This window comes from Bicyclus anynana, chromosome 23, assembly GCF_947172395.1.
Source record: "Bicyclus anynana chromosome 23, ilBicAnyn1.1, whole genome shotgun sequence".
In the NCBI taxonomy this organism is placed as follows: Eukaryota; Metazoa; Arthropoda; class Insecta; order Lepidoptera; family Nymphalidae; genus Bicyclus; species Bicyclus anynana.
In genome coordinates, this window is record NC_069105.1 from 3,630,499 (window position 1) to 3,647,949 (window position 17,451).

General features: G+C 36.6%; 1 protein-coding gene across 2 annotated transcripts in view; it reads right to left on the bottom strand.

The window, feature by feature from the left end:
* Nucleotides 1-17,451, bottom strand: part of LOC112049978 (protein Fe65 homolog) — an 87,669-nt gene that overhangs the window by 66,592 nt on the left and 3,626 nt on the right. For both annotated transcript variants that reach the window (XM_052888845.1, XM_052888844.1), the window contains exon 2: nucleotides 401-580. In XM_052888845.1, the coding sequence (XP_052744805.1) occupies nucleotides 401-536 (136 nt within the window). In that variant the 5' untranslated portion in view covers nucleotides 537-580. The remainder of the gene's footprint in view (nucleotides 1-400; nucleotides 581-17,451) is intronic.

The window sequence follows — 17,451 nt, forward strand, 5'->3', positions numbered from 1 at the left end:
AATGTTCTGTTATAGGTGCTGCCATTTAACATTAGCCCTAGCCTAGTTTGAAGGAGGATACTTGCTCCCAAGGAGCAAGTACCCATAATTACAGGTATCGCAGAGCTTCCGAAATTTTCTATATATAAAGCCTAATACAGCACAGACTGTGACTGACACACGTCAGTGACCCATAAAACTGTAGTCGTCGCTGGTATGCAGCCTAAGTATGATGAGTGCTACCAACAGAGCAAGGCGCGGCGGTATGTTTTCTGGAGCTCACGGCGCTATACAGCTCGTCACTAACCTATGAAGCTATCATCATCGCCAGAATGGCAGCGCAGACAGAATGGAACACGGCATGTTATATGAGGCACACGGCGCTGTAAGGCATGCCCTAGCTATAAAGCTCATCACTGACCTATGAAACTGTCCTCATCGCTGGCATGCAGTGCGTGCATGACGAGCGCAGCCAGCAGGGCGGGGCGCGGCGGCAGAGGGGGCGCCAGCCCGCGCAGGCTCACGGGCGCAGCCGACCACACGGCGCCGCAGAGCATGCCCTAGCGCGCGCGCCGCATCGCCGCCAGCGGCCGCATGCACACTGAAGAAAAGAAAAACGGTTACTGCAAATTTGTACCACATAACACCTTAACTGTAATTGCAGTGTCTGATACCCCGACAACTTGGGCAAGTCAAGACCAAAACTAGTATAAGCATCAGAACACCACACATCTGTAAACATACAATATTATACCCGGTATAGTTTGATAGATACGAATATATCGCGCACACATAGCTTGTAGTCTGGGTGACAACAATAAACAGAAAAGCATTCAACGTTAAACGTGTTCTTTTAGCTCAAGCAAACTTTTGTTAGTTTCCAACGCACAGGTCAAACGTTCAACATTCGTAGGTCAAAGCAACGTCAACAAAGTGTTCCATTTTTGGAACAATTGTATCTATTCGTATGTTTAGTACGAACAATCTATTTACCTCTCTTTATTGCATTTACCGAAGACATGACTTTATTTTTATGGAGTCATGGATGAGTCAAATCATCATCAGCCTATTTTAATGACGACTCAAAGACCAAGTTTTCATACTCATAGGAAAGGGGTTTTTGAATTTGGACCCACCGCTCTACTCTAATGCAGGTTGCAGGTAGGATGAGATTGTTTAATTCTGTATAGAAGTAAATAATATTAACCAGGACTGATATATTAACGTTCTTTCTTCCTAACTCCGGGCTTTACCTAAAAAAATTATATCCTATTGTAAGGTATCTGTTCCAATAATGTCACATGCTGTGAATAAATTTTACAAATCATTTTCAATCTCATGACAGTGACTAATAACTAAAGGCCAGCCTTACCACCTTCTGATAAAATGCCGAATAGTATAAACTTTAGTTTTTTAATTTCTTACTTTTAAATAATGATAAAGTTAAAACTTGTGAACAAACTGTCTGTCACTTTACTTTTTGTTCGTCAGTACGTAAGGCAAAAGTACGAAATTGCCTGAACGAGCTGACCAAGATATATTAAAAGGCGATGAAACCTGTTATCACCGCGTTGCAACGACTTCCGGTACGGTCGGCTTCAGTGTGCTTGTTCGAGCCGTCCACATCTCTTGTTGTGTAATTCTTTATGGGACAGGCGGGGAGAGTGACTTGAGTGGAAAAGGGGAGTGTTTGTTAACAGTCAAAGGTACGTTTAACCCTACACACAACCTTTACAAGTTTGTGACTTCACTCAAGGTCATTCTCTGCCATTGTTAGGGTCTTGTTTTGGTTACAGTTTGATTTGTTAATAAAGTTGTCCTGACAAATGTTGTGAACCATAACCTTTGTTCGACATTAGTTTTCTTATTTTTGTAATCACTTCTGAGTCTGCTGAAAAACCCTAACTCTTTTCAGTTACACAAAGTATTATTCGTAAATGTTTAATTAAAATATTTATAAGGGTAAATTGCAAAGTGACAATGTTATTTGTCACAAAGCAACGAGGCCGACGCTCTAGATTCGCACAAAGACGCGTACAAAAGGACTCATTTGGTGAATGGTGAACAACCATTACACTTTTGTGCTAGTTTACGCGATGTTGACGAAAATAGGTGCTTGAGAATAATACAGATTAGACTTTGGATTAACACGAAAACAGAGTGTGTATGTACTATGGTTAAATAAGAGAGACCTTAATGAATTAATAATCACATGATACAGAAAATAGATTACTACGGTTTTTCTAAACTTATTATTCAAATTTATTTTCATTAATTTAAGAACAAGTTAATTATAATTTTTATTAGGTGTGAAATGACTATTGATTTATACCCTCATTTTTAATTTGTGTAAACGCGAATTTCTAAGGAATAGAAACAGCGCCATCTAGTGGCACTATTGCACAACTGTTTCAATTTCATATAAAATCGCGTGTACGTCAACGCGATAGTAACAGTATGAAAATATTGAAAACTCCCACTAGCCACACAGTACTCATCAAGAAAGGCTGTAGTATAAGTTTTAACGAATTTTGAATTTCCAATTCACCTTGGAACAACAACTCTTTGCCTCTACTCCGCGACCGGTCGTACCTGAAGCAGCATGCAAGACAAGAAACGATGAAAAGACGGTTTAATTTTTGATATTTCATGATATAATTCCACATTTTCCATTGAAGTGGTGAGTGGCAACCCTATGGATACACGTGTACACAATTAAATATCAAAATTCCTCAATAATTGCACCCTCACCCCCACCCTGTGACAATGTCACCGCTGTCGATTAAACGTAAAGCCATACCACGTCACAAGTTCAAGGCCTTATACTACAAACATTTGCACGCAAATAAAACTACATTTTTTAAAACTAGCCCCATCCCGTGACTTTGTCCGAGTGTATTCCAATTTTGCACAAATCCCGCAGGAACCATGGCTTTTTTGGGGATAAAAAGTAGTAATGTGATGCTTAAAAACTTCTACTCTCTTCCAATGTTGCATTAAATTCTGTGCAACCGATCCAGTTATTAGCCCGAACATACAGACAGACATATCATAGTTTCCCATTTAAAATCAGGTTGGTCCCTGCCATCACTTAACAATGGTGTGGATGGATAGAGGATGGTTAGTGGATTGATGGATGGACAAGCAAAACGTGTTTGTTTAAATGAACTACCAGTAATCTGTGGAACTATATTTTTTGTATAGATATAATATATGTACCTATTATAAACTGACTCAAGACTCATCACGACAACGAGTGACATGGATGGGCTAAAAAGGGGCAGAGAGGAGGGTAAATGAGGAAACCTTGTATGAAAGTCAATTCTTTAAATTCGAAGCGTTTTTTTTTCACGCAATCTAAGAAGTGGACGTCTTATTTTTATAATTACTTAAATTAATTAAATTAATACTTAAAGCATAAGTTGATTGAGAAAAAAATCTATTCTAGTAAAGTTAAGGTCACAGTTTAGTCATAGATATGACCGTGACATTGCATTTTCTCCTCACCTGTGACAAGATTCCATTAGTCTGAATCGTCATTAATGCGGAGCGTTCAACAATAGTCAGCACTGAAATGAACAAGATTTGAAGAGTATAGTTGATATCACGTAAAAAGAGCACTGAGACTAAAATGTAGCTCACATTGCTGTATACCCATAGCGATGTTATGTAAGCGTAATGAAACATTACAGCTAATATCGCCGAAGGTCTTCTTAGGTCACGAAGTGGAAATCGTTTATTTGCTAGGTTCACTAGCGATTTATACATTGGTTAAGCTATTACAAATCTGATACTTACAATACCAGCAATGGTAAAACCTAAAATCGTATTTAAAGTGCATGCATGCAAATATCCGTAAAAGATATAACACTTACTATAGATCTCAGCAAATCTTGTCATCGAGGGTTGCCTGTTAGAGATTGCTTATAGCGATAAGGCCGCCTTTGCATGCAAATTTTTTGGTTTTAACTTTTCATTTGTTTTGTATTTTGTGTGTAATAAAGATTTTTTCTTCTTCTTCTTAATATCACTTCGTAAAGTTGTAAAAGGATTGGTACTTAGGTACCGTAGTCACGCAGGTCTAGTTTGCATACTGGCCAAGTGTGGATTATTAGACTCCACACACCTTTTAGAAGAATACTGTAATGCAGCCTAAGATACAAAAGAGCAAAATAATATTTGTGCTATCTTTTGTTGCGATGGGCCGAAAGTGAAAACGATATGTAGACTAAATTGTCTCTTTATCTCAAGCCTGTCTGGTTGCTTGGTTTCATGAAATTTCATTTTGATTTGCTCTGACACGCAGTAAATTTAATAATCCGACATTGAACCTCTGTCCTCACATTCATGTGAGTACACGAATGGTGAAGTTATAACCAGTTATGGCAGCATCTAACACGCTATAAATCTGTAAATGTTCTTTTTATGTGACACGACTTATAACAGTCGTGTTAATGGGCGACCCAGTTCTGAACTGTGCTTTTAACGTCTTGAATAAAGTAAACTAGCAGGCGCCTGTGATTTCAGTTTAAAAAGTAAAAAAATAAATAATTTTGACTGACTTTGCGAGCGCAACTAAATTATTTATTTTATATTGCTTGGAAAACTATTTATTAAATAATAAAAATAATGATTAGTTCAGAAAAGAAAAATCCATACCTAGTGTTAGTAAAAAATTCAAAATCTATATGGGTTAGTAGTACCTACATGAAAAATACTATACTAGTACCAATGATATTAAAGTTAAAAGGGTCGTTTACTAGTACATGAAAAACCACTATACTATACTAAAGCCATACTCGAGGAATATTGTTTATAAACAAACAAAATGAGGGTATTAAAAATGAGGGTATAAATCGCTAGTTCACACCTAATAATAATTATAATTAACTTGTTCTTAAATTAATGAAAATAAATTTGATTAATAAACTTAAAATAGTTACATATAGTTAATATATTTTGAATAATATTTTATAAAAAAACAATACATAATTTTAAATGAAAAAGTTATGAAATGACATGCGTTTTCTACCCTCATTTCGAATTTGTTTGTTAGTAAACAGTACTCCTCGAGTATGGCTTTAGTATAGGTATATTCAAAATATATATATCAACTGACTTATTTATTTATATATAATATTAATTTAAAGGTACTTATAAAAATTTAATAAGCGTTAATTTCGTTGTATAATAAGTGACTAAAAATTCAAATACAAAATTCATTTATATTAGGCTTAGTTTACAAGCAAAGTGCTTGTAAACTAAGTCAAGTCAAGAAACGTAATGTTATTTAATGATTTAATGGTGGTAAGTAAAGTCGAAAACTTAATATTGAAGTTACATGAAATCAAGACAATTATGCACATTTGTCTGCCTCGCTAGTGCCGTAACTCTAGTATAAAATATCGTTGGTTTAATTACAGCCCCAACAATACGTACCTGTTTAATTTAATATATTTCATTAATTAGTAAAGTAGTTGCCGTTTTACCTGCCGGGTTGAGGAGGGAACTATAAAATACCGCTGCGGTCGCTCGGGCGCTCATTCGTCTCCGAGAGATACGATGCGGTCGAAAGGTAGCAACAGACGTTAGATGATTATTATACTACTTTAAATAACTCAAGTATTTTTAACAAGGTAATAATTAAAAACAAGAAATCCCGACTGCCTAACCTGCTTGCACCTACAGCCTTTCTTTATGAGTACTGTTTACCAACAAACAAATTAAAAATGAGGATATAAATCACTAGTCATTTTACACCTACCAATAATTATAATTAACTTTAAGAACTTTATTAACTTTTTCGGCTGATATGATAATGATAATGAAAGATACCTAATTACATACTTGATTTTTAACTTGTTTTTAACAATGTTACAAAATATAATACAAAACACTATTAAAAATTTATAAAAACAATTCTACCCTCCCGCTGCGATACATTTGAGTGCCCAAGCAACCGGTCAGGGCTCAGTGAGGAACCTCCTCACAATACGCGCCGTCTTAAGAATCACTGCCTTCTGTATCCGACTCTTGGCGAAAGCTTCATAAGTTGGTTGAAGGTTTTCGCTGTAAGACCATTGACTGAAACAACTATCGAAACAATAATAGTTGACTCAACATTCTACATGGCGGTAATCTCGTGAGCAAGATCTAAGTGTTTGATACTTTTTCCTTCTCGGCTTTCACCAGATTGTCGTCATGTGAAACAAAAATATATCAACAATTATTGCACAGCGCACCGACTGATCGACTAGCACTACACTTCGTTCCCAGTAGAGCAATGCAACATAGACTTATTATACTGTTTTACGTTTCAAATCATCAGCCTATATCAACGGCCTACAACAAGGCCAGGCTTTTCTCCTTGAAGGAGAGGGGATATGGAGCTACAACCCACAAGACTGCGGGCTTAGGCCATATTTACATCTTGCAAGTCAACAGTGTGAACTGTAACACCCTGCAATAAACGTCAACGTATCCTATAGGACGGTATAGCAGCGTGATTAAAAGGCAAAAAAATATATGAAAAGAGTCATAATCATAATTATGCACATGTAAAGACTTGCTATTTGCCTGCAAGTGGGTCACAGTAATTGCAGCAGCATCATTATTTCGTTCCTTTGACGCAGAGCGTGTGCGTTTATAGGTCAGCTGACGGTTAGCTTCAAAGATTAAGGGGAATGCAACGCTGAATCGCGAACAGTACGGGTTCTGAAAGATTGAACGTTTAAATGATTTTTAATTATACTAATGGTTCTCTTATGCTACAGAAAGAACCACGAATTAGAAAATCTAGTGAAAGGACTGAATGAGACATGGTAAAGCCTAACGTCTTCAGTGGTCAGGGCACGTAGAGAGGATGATATAGATGGCCAAAAGTGTCGAAAAGGGAGACCTAAAATATGGATAGATTATGAAAAAGAAGACTTACAAAAAATGGAGAAAAGTTGTATTGGAAAAAAGTGAAGAAAAGGAATGAATGGAGAAAGTGGATAAGAACGACAAGAACCACAAAAGGTTGTAGCGCAGGAGTAAGTAAGTAATAGTTCTTGAAACTAAACATCTGAAACTGATAAAACTTCAACCTGTCTTGTTGTTGAGTCTTGGGATTCTTAAATAGGGTTTCGTTTGAAAGGTTAGCAGGCGAAGTAGAGACATATACTTGGAGGGCCGTTATTTATCAGAAATGAGGAGATCCGTGAAATAGCCCAAGATTCTAACGTTGTTCACTAAGTCGAAAAGCTGAAGTAATAGTAATGAGCGGTAAGCTAATGGACTTTGGGGTCTCAAAGCCCTAGAATGCTTGATTCCAGGAAGGTACAGTGTTGTTCAATTTCCCATTATATGAGTCCACCGCACTTTATTGATTTGTATATTTGGTAGCGAAGCTGTCAACGGCGACTTAATTGATTTGTATATTTGGTCACGCAGATACTCCGAGCATTGCTCACTCCTCACTCTGAACATTCATATGAGGCCGATAACTAGCGAACAAGTCTCAAATCCATAGAACAATTTTCGTCAAGCACTGACGAATTTTGTTGCGGAAATATGTCGCGGAGTTTCCCGAACGCTGCCCAACCGAGTTGGTCTTTGGGAGAAATAAATAACGAAGTTATTAAACAAGTAAATAGGAAGCTATAGGGAAAACTTACCTACCACACGAAACTCCATTCACGCTGTCAAAGTATCTTTCAATAAATTTTAATACAAACTAAATTGTAACGAATGGCAGGCATTATGCAAATGGCAGGCCCTGCCGTGTTCGGGGCACTTTTAATTTATGACCGATTTCCTTTACTCTGTCTACTATATTTCTCTTCTCTTTTTTTATGAAACTCTTAAAGGTTAATAAGGAGGAAGGTGAATTAATACAGACTAAGTTGTTGCCCTTTAGAATAAAGCGGTTTCAATTTATTTTATGTATAAATAATATAAATCGAGCCGTAAGGAACTAGTCGGGATGATGGCAAGAGAGAGATTGACGCTGGCAAGTCGGGATGATGGCAAGAGACCTGATGGATTGACGCTGGTTCACTGCTGAATAGGGCGGGCTCTAATGTGGGACACTACATGCGTTGGCACATTAGCACAATATCAGGGATATGCTTAGACCATTTAAATAACAGGACCTGTCTCGCTAACCGTTACCCCTCTGGCAAAGATCAAAAATCTATGATCTAACGCGTTTATAAAAACTGTTGCTATAGAATCGATGTTTCATTTTTGTAATCGTTTTCGTCGTGTAAAGAGCTCCCTAAAAATGCAGGTTTGTGTAGTTGATAATGGCATAAAAAACGGCCATAAACTTGTAGTATAGTAAAAGATAGAGAAAGAAGCGAGTAACGTTTCACTTGTAGGTAAGTATTTCTACCTTAATTTTAAATGCTATCCGGCAAGATTACATCTATAATAGCAAAGCTTGTAAACACATCGGTCGCTACTTCTAAATATCCCAAAGATCTTAAAACGGGTATAGTTCGACCGATTCATAAAAAAGGTAACACAAGCGACTATAATAATTACCGACCTATTACAATATTACCCACAATTGATAAAATTGTTGAAAAGTACATTTGTCAGCAATTACACGCATTTTATAAAGATCACAACGTATTATCTGATAAGCAATATGGTTTTCAGCAGAAAAAGAGCACATCGCAACTACTATCAGCATTTACAGATTCTGTCAATAAGCATTTAAATAACAAAAAACATGTCTTGGTTGTATATATAGACTACAGTAAAGCATTTGATATGCTTCGACACAACGTCCTACTTGAAAAACTACAAGATAATGGAATAAGGGGCCCACTTCTGCAATGGTGTCAAAATTACATGACTGACAGGTTGTATAGAGTGAAAATTGAAGAAACGTTAAGTAAAGATGTGACTGTAACACAGGGAACAGCACAAGATTCGGTTATTGGCCCTTTGCATTTTTTAACGTATGTAAATGATCTTGCAAATAAAATTAAAACGTGCGAAATGTTTCAATTTGCTGATGATACTTGCTTAGTGTCCGCTCATCACGACATCCACGAAGCTATGTTCCAGCTTCAATCAGATTTTGATTCACTATTAAAATGGTCGCATGACGTTGGCCTAGTTATTAATGTTGATAAAACTAAAATGATGTACATTAGTTCGAGTCATAACAGATACAATGGTATTACAAAGCTTATAGCACATAGCCATCAATGTATGCATAAAAACGAGCAACATTTTACAAAACGGACATCTAATATTTGTAGTTGTGCTTCCGTTGAGACGGTCTCCAGTCAACGATACCTAGGATTAATTATCGATGATCGTCTGCAATGGAAAGAACACATTAATTATGTGTGCGATAAGCTTCGTGCTCTCCTGGCTAAACTATCATTGATCAATAACAAAGTTCCATTTTCCACCTTACTAATGATGTACAAAGCACTAGGTGAATCAATAATATCATATGGATTGAGTAGTTATGGTCTTACGTATAAAAGTAATATTAATCAAATATATCAACTTCAACTACGCCTTTTAAAAACCATTGTACCTAGAAAAATAAAACAACAATATAGAAATGATTATCATGTCTTATTTAATTACTGTAAATTAATGCCAATAGACGTAAAAACAAAATATTCCATAATAACAGAGCAGTACCTTCAAATAAAACCTAAACTGAAGGAAATTACATACAATAAACAACTAAGAAGTTCAAAAAAATGTAAATTGTATGTACCGAACTTCATAAATGGGTATGGTAAGAGAAGGCTGGAATATATTGTTCCAACAATCTTTAACGATTTTCCGGATGCGGTAAAGAATCTTCTAAAAGATACCAATATACTCACGAACGTACATAAGCGGAAACTAAAGAATTATTTTTTGGGACAGCCTGTGTAGCGTCGCAGCACCGGTTCACTCACACTTTTTTTTTAACTACCCTATAATGTTTATTCTTGGTATTTATCCACTTCTGTTTGTTAATCTGTTTATTTATCCTCTTCTGTTTGTTAATAATGTTCCGTTTGTTCCTAAATATTGTATTTATTGTATGCAATAATAACCAGTGCACAGTAAAACTAACTGTGGTTTGTGTTGCACTATGGTTAGGCTTAATTTCAATGTGTTGTTTGTTAAATAATAATAAATAATAAATAAATAAAATATCAAATTTGTAATAAAAACAAATTCTAAAATGAATCGATTCTTTTGACGGTACAGCAAAAAATCGATTAAGTAATCGAATATTCTATGTATATATTCTGTGGATAGTCTAAGCGATGTGTTTCTGGGGCTGTGTAAAAATTACGCGCGTGTGTATTGCGACTCAAATGTATAGTTGTGTGTAGTGTATGGACAAAGAATATATTTAATGGTGTTAAATATTTTCGATGTGTGAGTCGAAAAGGGCAGACTTTTTTGTTGGTGAATTTGGGTGCGAAACAAGTCCATAGTCTATGGTAGAAATTAAAGTGTAGCTACGATAGCTGTCCTGCTTCATTTTATCCTTTCCCCTATCTTCCATCTCACGTTACGCACGTTCGCCTGCTGCGATCGACAATGGTTGGAGTCGCCCCGCTAATTCGTTGAGAGCTGGTCGTGCGCACGCTGAGAAATATTTTACCGCCATCACAAAAAGCCGTGTACGCGTGTGTTTTGTGGATAAATCATTAAAAACCAACAAGTTGAGTGCTCCTTATAAATAATAGACTGTGAATCAATTTTGCTTGTTTTGTGTTGCCACGCACCCGCTGTTTAAGTCTTATGGTGGACGCATCCTGGACAAAAGAACGGGTCGAAGATCACGTGAGTTCCTTCCTATCCCGTATCTTATCATTCCGGGAGTATTCCAACGAAGCTATCGATCGAAGTTAACGTAAATTACCACCATAATATTTTTGGTCCTATTCGAGCGGATTTGTACTATAATTTCGTTGTCTAACCTACCTCCGTTGTGACGTACTAAGTTCGCTATTTCTTATTTCGTATTATATTTTTATATTATTGTTATAATATACTATTCCGCACATATATATATTTATTATAATCGAAGAATAAGATGTTTTCTTCGGTTAGTTCCGCTATATAAATAAAATCGATACGCTAATTACGCTAAACTATTACGCCGCGTCATAACTAGTAGGTAGGTACATAACGGTACATATTCCGAATTCATTCATTCATTCGTTACGAGAAACGAAGTATTCCATTTTATAGCATAAATTTTTTGATACTTATAATAGATTTCAAGTAACTTTTTGTTGACATCTTAATATAACGCTATTTGTTAATATTTTTTAACACTTATTTAAAGAAGAAGTATTTACTTTCTTTTATTTAATTAATTTACAAATTAATATTTCATCATGAGTAAAAAAGAAGTCTTGCCCGCAAGCTACAGCGCAGATGAATGCCATCTCAAGCTGTTAGAAGCGAAGAAAGAAATGATGTTTAGCCGCTTACAAGGTATTTACGACTTGACCTTACTAGTTAGCGATGACAGTAGCAAACTACCTTCGTTATTGGTACAGGCAGCCAATATAGACGTTTTGCGTAAGGAGTTTGAATTAAATTTGGATCAGTATACTATGGCGCAAATGAAAGTAAATCCAAACGCTGTTATCAGTTATCAAAGTTGGAACGCATTTGAGGAAATGTTTTGTTTTATTAAAAAATCTTTGGAACCCTATTATCATAGTAAAAATGATTCTACAAAACCTTGTCTTTCTAAATTTCCCACAATGAAATCCAGTCTCCCTGCTATTGAATTACCCGACTTTTCGGGAGATTCGTCTATTCTATGAACAATTCAAGAATTTAATACATAATAACCCAACGCTTTCTGACAGTGAAAAAGTGTGTTATTTAGTTGGAAAATTGAAAGGTTCTGCGGCATCCGTGTGCGCAGGGTTGCCAGTATCGGGTGAAAATTATTCTATTATATGGAAAAATTTGATAGACAAGTATGACGATCCTCGTTCATTGGCTGGTACATATGTAAATCAACTTTTGAATTTTAAATCATTAAATAATAATACCGCTTCTGGTCTCGAACTATTTTTAAATTCTTTCAACTCCTCCGTCGACGCTCTTAAACAATTAAAATTGGATAATTTAACAGATTTTTTCCTATTGCATCTCGCACTTCTGAAGCTTGATTCCGAAACGGTGAAACTTTTTGAAATAACTTATCGCAAAGAAAAAATTCCTTCTTACGGACAATTAGTAGAATTTGTCAAAGAACAAAGTAAGGTTCTTTCTAGAGGATGTAATAGTAAACCATCTGATTCGCACGTTTCAACCAAACCTCATAATAAAAAATCGCCTATCGCAAAATTTACTAAATCTTTTGTGAATACGGAGTCTATTCAAAACTCTAAAGACTCTAAATGTATTTTATGTAAAAATGAAAAGCATAATCACTTATATAAATGTCCGAATTTCATGAAATTAACGCCGCAAAAACGATTTCAAGTAGTAAAAAATAATTCTTATTGTACTAACTGCTTAAGCACTCTTCATAAAACCGCCTCTTGCTTATCGACTCACAATTGCGCTCATTGTAACCAGAGACATTCGTCTCTGTTATGTTTTTCTCACGCAAATAAATTTAATTATAGTGATCCGGTTAATATAAACACGGCACAAAACGCAACGCACTCTCATTCTATATCGCTACCCGCTAATAAAACCGCTAACTCTCATAATAATTTTAATTCTTACGCTAATATACCCGCTGATGTAGCTACACAAAAAGCTAAAAATGAGTCGAATAATGACTCGTCCGCTAATGGACACACATCGCTATGTACAATTTCTCGTGATTTTCATGAACGCAACGCAACTACATTGTTAGGTACCGCTAAAATAAAAGTTATTGATAACTATGGCCGCATTCACTTTCTGCGATGTCTAGTAGACCCTGGCTCGCAGAGTGATTATATTACTATAGCTTCTTGTAAAAAATTATCGCTTCCTGTATATTCACAAAATCGCTTTACAGAAGTACAGGGCATAGGTGGGACTTCTCAAAAAATACTTGGGATTTCTAATTTGAAATTCACCTCACGCTTCGATGACACCAAAGTATACGATATACGCCCTCTGGTGGTAGAAGGTATTACTTCTCAATTGCCTGATGCTAAAGTAAACTTGTCCGCACTAGAAAGCTTGATAAAAAACATTCCATTAGCCGATGACAGTTTTTCAGAACCAGGTTGTGTTGATTTATTAATTGGTGTTAAATTATATTGCGATATTTTGCTTTTTAATAAAATTACCGCTGAGAATAGCTCACCGTCTGCTATAGAAACCTCGCTCGGTTACGTCATCATGGGCGACGCGCCGATCGCTTCTGGGCTTATATCTACTTCTGCCTTTTGCGCTTTCAGTCGTGAACCTCTAGATAATCTCTTAGAGAGGTTCTGGAAGGTAGAAGAAGCTCCTCATCAGAAATTTTTGAGTCCCGAAGAGCAGGAATGTGAAAAAATATATGTCACAACGACTACTCGTAAAACTGATGGCAGTTTTATTGTATCTCTTCCCTTTAAGGAAGACCCGGTTCGCTTGGGTAACTCTTATATACCCGCTAAGAGAAGGTTTCTCAACCTTGAGAAGAAGTTTAATAACTCACCTGATTTAAGAATAAAATATAACGAAGTTATTCAAGATTATTTAGATAAGGGTATTCTTTCTAAGATTTCTCCTCAAGAAAGCATTATGCCTGGTTTTTACTTGCCTCATAGGCCTGTTATACGGGACGACAAAGCGACTACCAAACTTAGAATTGTTCTAGACGCTTCTATGAAAACTGATGTTAATATATCTTTAAATGATTTACTTCATACAGGCTGCAACTTGCAAGCTGAAATATTTAATATTTTAATAAACGTTCGCCTCTTTAAAATCGCTTTTTTCGCAGATGTGAAACAAATGTATTTATGTATTGAAGTTCTCCCCGCTCATCGTAAATTTCAGCGAATTTTATTTAGATTTTCTAATAATGAACCACTAGAAATCTACGAGTTTAATCGCGTTACTTTCGGATTGCGTTCGTCTCCTTTTTTAGCGCTTCGCACGTTACGCGAATTGGCTAAAAGAGAGAAGGATAGATGGCCCGCGGCCGCAGCGATAATCGAAAGAGATGTTTATATGGACGACCTCGCTTCCTCTGCCTCTGATCCTTCAGAAGCAGTAGAGAAGGCTGAGCAGTTGATCCAAATGTTTAAGTCCGGAGGGTTCGATTTAATTAAATGGACTAGTAACTCTCCTGAATTATTACGTAACATACCTCAAACGCACCGACAGTCTGAAGGAATATCGTTTGACGACGAACACACCTTTAAGATTTTAGGATTACATTGGTTTCCCGTTCATGATAGTTTAAGTTTTTTTGTATCTCCCCCCTCGCTCAAATGGACGAAACGCTCTATTCTCTCCGCAACTGCTCAACTCTACGATGTCTTAGGACTCGTTGGGCCTGTGATTTTATACGCCAAATTGATAATTAAGGAATTATGGATTTTAAAGTTGTCATGGGATGAAACGCTCCCTTCTCATATTATAGAGGCTTGGTTACAATTTATAGATGAGCTGCCTCTTTTATCAAAGCTTAAAATTCCGCGACACCTTGGTGTAGAAAATAACTCTAATTTATCTTTACTCGCATTCGCCGACGCCAGTGAAAAGGCGTATGGTTGTGTAATTTATACACACGTGACAAATGGAGATAATAAACCTATCATTTCATTAGTTTGCTCTAAATCACGTGTGTCTTCTCCCTCTAGTTTAGTTACGCTGGCTAGACTAGAGTTAAACGCTCTTGTATTACTTGCAAAATTAGTTCGCAACGTATATGATACTTTAATATCGCGACAACCTGTAGACAATATTTTTGTATTTTCAGACTCTACTGTCGCTCTGTGTTGGTTAAAGTCCTCACCTCACAGATTTCAAACTTACATTGCTAATAGAATATCGCAGTTTCAGGAACTATTGTGTACCGATGATCTTTATCATATTTCTGGTATAGAGAATCCTGCAGATTGTATATCTCGTGGACTATTGCCTTCGCAATTATTAACCCATGAACTCTGGTTCAATGGGCCAACATGGGCTTCATCGCCTATTAATCAATGGCCCGTTCAGAAATTCTCACCTAACGCCTCTGCGCTTCCAGAACAGAAATCTATATCTCTTGTCATGCGAAGTGTAGATGAACATCCTTTACTGACGTTAAGTACTAAGTTTTCTTCTTGGCATAAGTATCTGAGATCGGTTGTCTTTTTATTGAAATTTCTCAAGAAATTACCTAAAGGAATTCATATTACCGCGGAAGATTTAAATGTCGCAGAAACAAAAGTCATTGAAGTTGTTCAAAATACAAATTTCTATGAGGATATTCAAAAACTAAAAAAAGGAATTTCGTGTTCGCGTGCTATTCAAAAATTAAATCCGTTTATTCGCGATAATATTCTTCACGTAGGTGGTCGCTTAACTTATTCCTCTTTAGATTATTGTCATAAACATCCGATTTTATTACCTAGAAAAGGTCATATAATCGATTTGTTAATTGATTACTACCACCGTGAAAATTTACATGCAGGTCCTCAGATTTTACTTTCTATAACTAGACAAAAATATTGGATTTTATCCGCGAGGCGCGCCATAAAACAACGCATACATAAATGTATCAAATGCTATAGATTAAATCCTAAGCAAATATTCCCGTTTATGGCTAATTTGCCGCCATGTCGCATAGAGCAGGCTAACGCTTATACCTATACAGGCGTGGACTTCACAGGTCCGCTCTACATTACTCTATGTAGAGGCCGAGGTATACATAGGCAAAAAGCTTATCTTTGTATCTTTATATGCCTGGTTACCAAAGCAGTTCACTTTGAACTTGCACCTGATCTTAGTTCCGCTTCATTTTTAAATTTATTTAAGAGATTTATCTCTAGATCTGGTGCAAATTGTAAATTTATATATAGTGATAATGGGACTAATTTCGTTTCATCGAAAGGATATTTTGATGAATTATTTTCGCTATTAAAAAGTGATGAGTATTATAAGGATTTTAGTACTGAACTCGCTAAACGCCGCATAATCTGGAAACTAAATCCTCCCACTGGGAGCCATTTTGGGGGCATATGGGAAAGCAACATAAAAAGTGCAAAATCCCTTCTTTTTAAAGTGATAGGTAAGCAGATTTTGACGTATGAAGAGATGCTTACAGTAGTTACACAAATTGAAGCGATATTAAACAGTAGGCCGCTTTACCTTGCGAGTACGGACCCTTCTGAGCCTTCTGCACTAACGCCAGCTCACTTTTTATATAGAGTGCCTTTAGAGTATTTACCTGCGCCCGATCTTAGTGGTGAAAAGGAACGGTTACTTAGTAGATTTATGCTTTTAGATTCGCTAATTCAATCATTTTGGAAACGCTTCAGGGTTGAGTACTTACACACCCTCCAAACACGCGAGAAATGGAATACTACGTCTCTTTCGGTTAAGGCAGGGACTGTGGTCCTTATTAACGTAGATAACGCTCCGCCCTTGCAATGGCCATTGGGCATTATAACACGCATATTCCCTGGCAAGGATGGGATTACTAGAGTCGCTGAAGTAAAGACTAAAACTGGACTCTTCATTCGGCCTATGGTGAAGCTTTGTCCTTTGCCTGCGCAATAGACTAGTCTTACGTTATTTTAAGTAAGTGTCTTATTGTATTAAATATCTATTAATTTATCAGAATTATTTTATTATTAACTATATTATTTATCGCTATTAATATTTATAACTCATAAATATTTGTCTCTAAGTACTTATACGTATAATTTGTTTATTTGTATTATGTACTTTCGCTATTTTCTTTATTTTTTTTATTGCGAGCTTAGTAGCTCACAGGCGGGGGAATGGTAGAAATGAAAGTGTAGCTACGATAGCTGTCCTGCTTCATTTTATCCTTTCCCCTATCTTCCATCTCACGTTACGCACGTTCGCCTGCTGCGATCGACAATGGTTGGAGTCGCCCCGCTAATTCGTTGAGAGCTGGTCGTGCGCACGCTGAGAAATATTTTACCGCCATCACAAAAAGCCGTGTACGCGTGTGTTTTGTGGATAAATCATTAAAAACCAACAAGTTGAGTGCTCCTTATAAATAATAGACTGTGAATCAATTTTGCTTGTTTTGTGTTGCCACGCACCCGCTGTTTAAGTCTTATGGTGGACGCATCCTGGACAAAAGAACGGGTCGAAGATCACGTGAGTTCCTTCCTATCCCGTATCTTATCATTCCGGGAGTATTCCAACGAAGCTATCGATCGAAGTTAACGTAAATTACCACCAGTCTAAATAGTCAAAGATGGCAAGAGACCCGATGGATTGAAGCTGGTTCCCTGCGAAATGGGGCGGGCTCTAATGTGGGGCGCTACATGTGTTGGCACATTAGCACCATATCAGAGATACAGGATC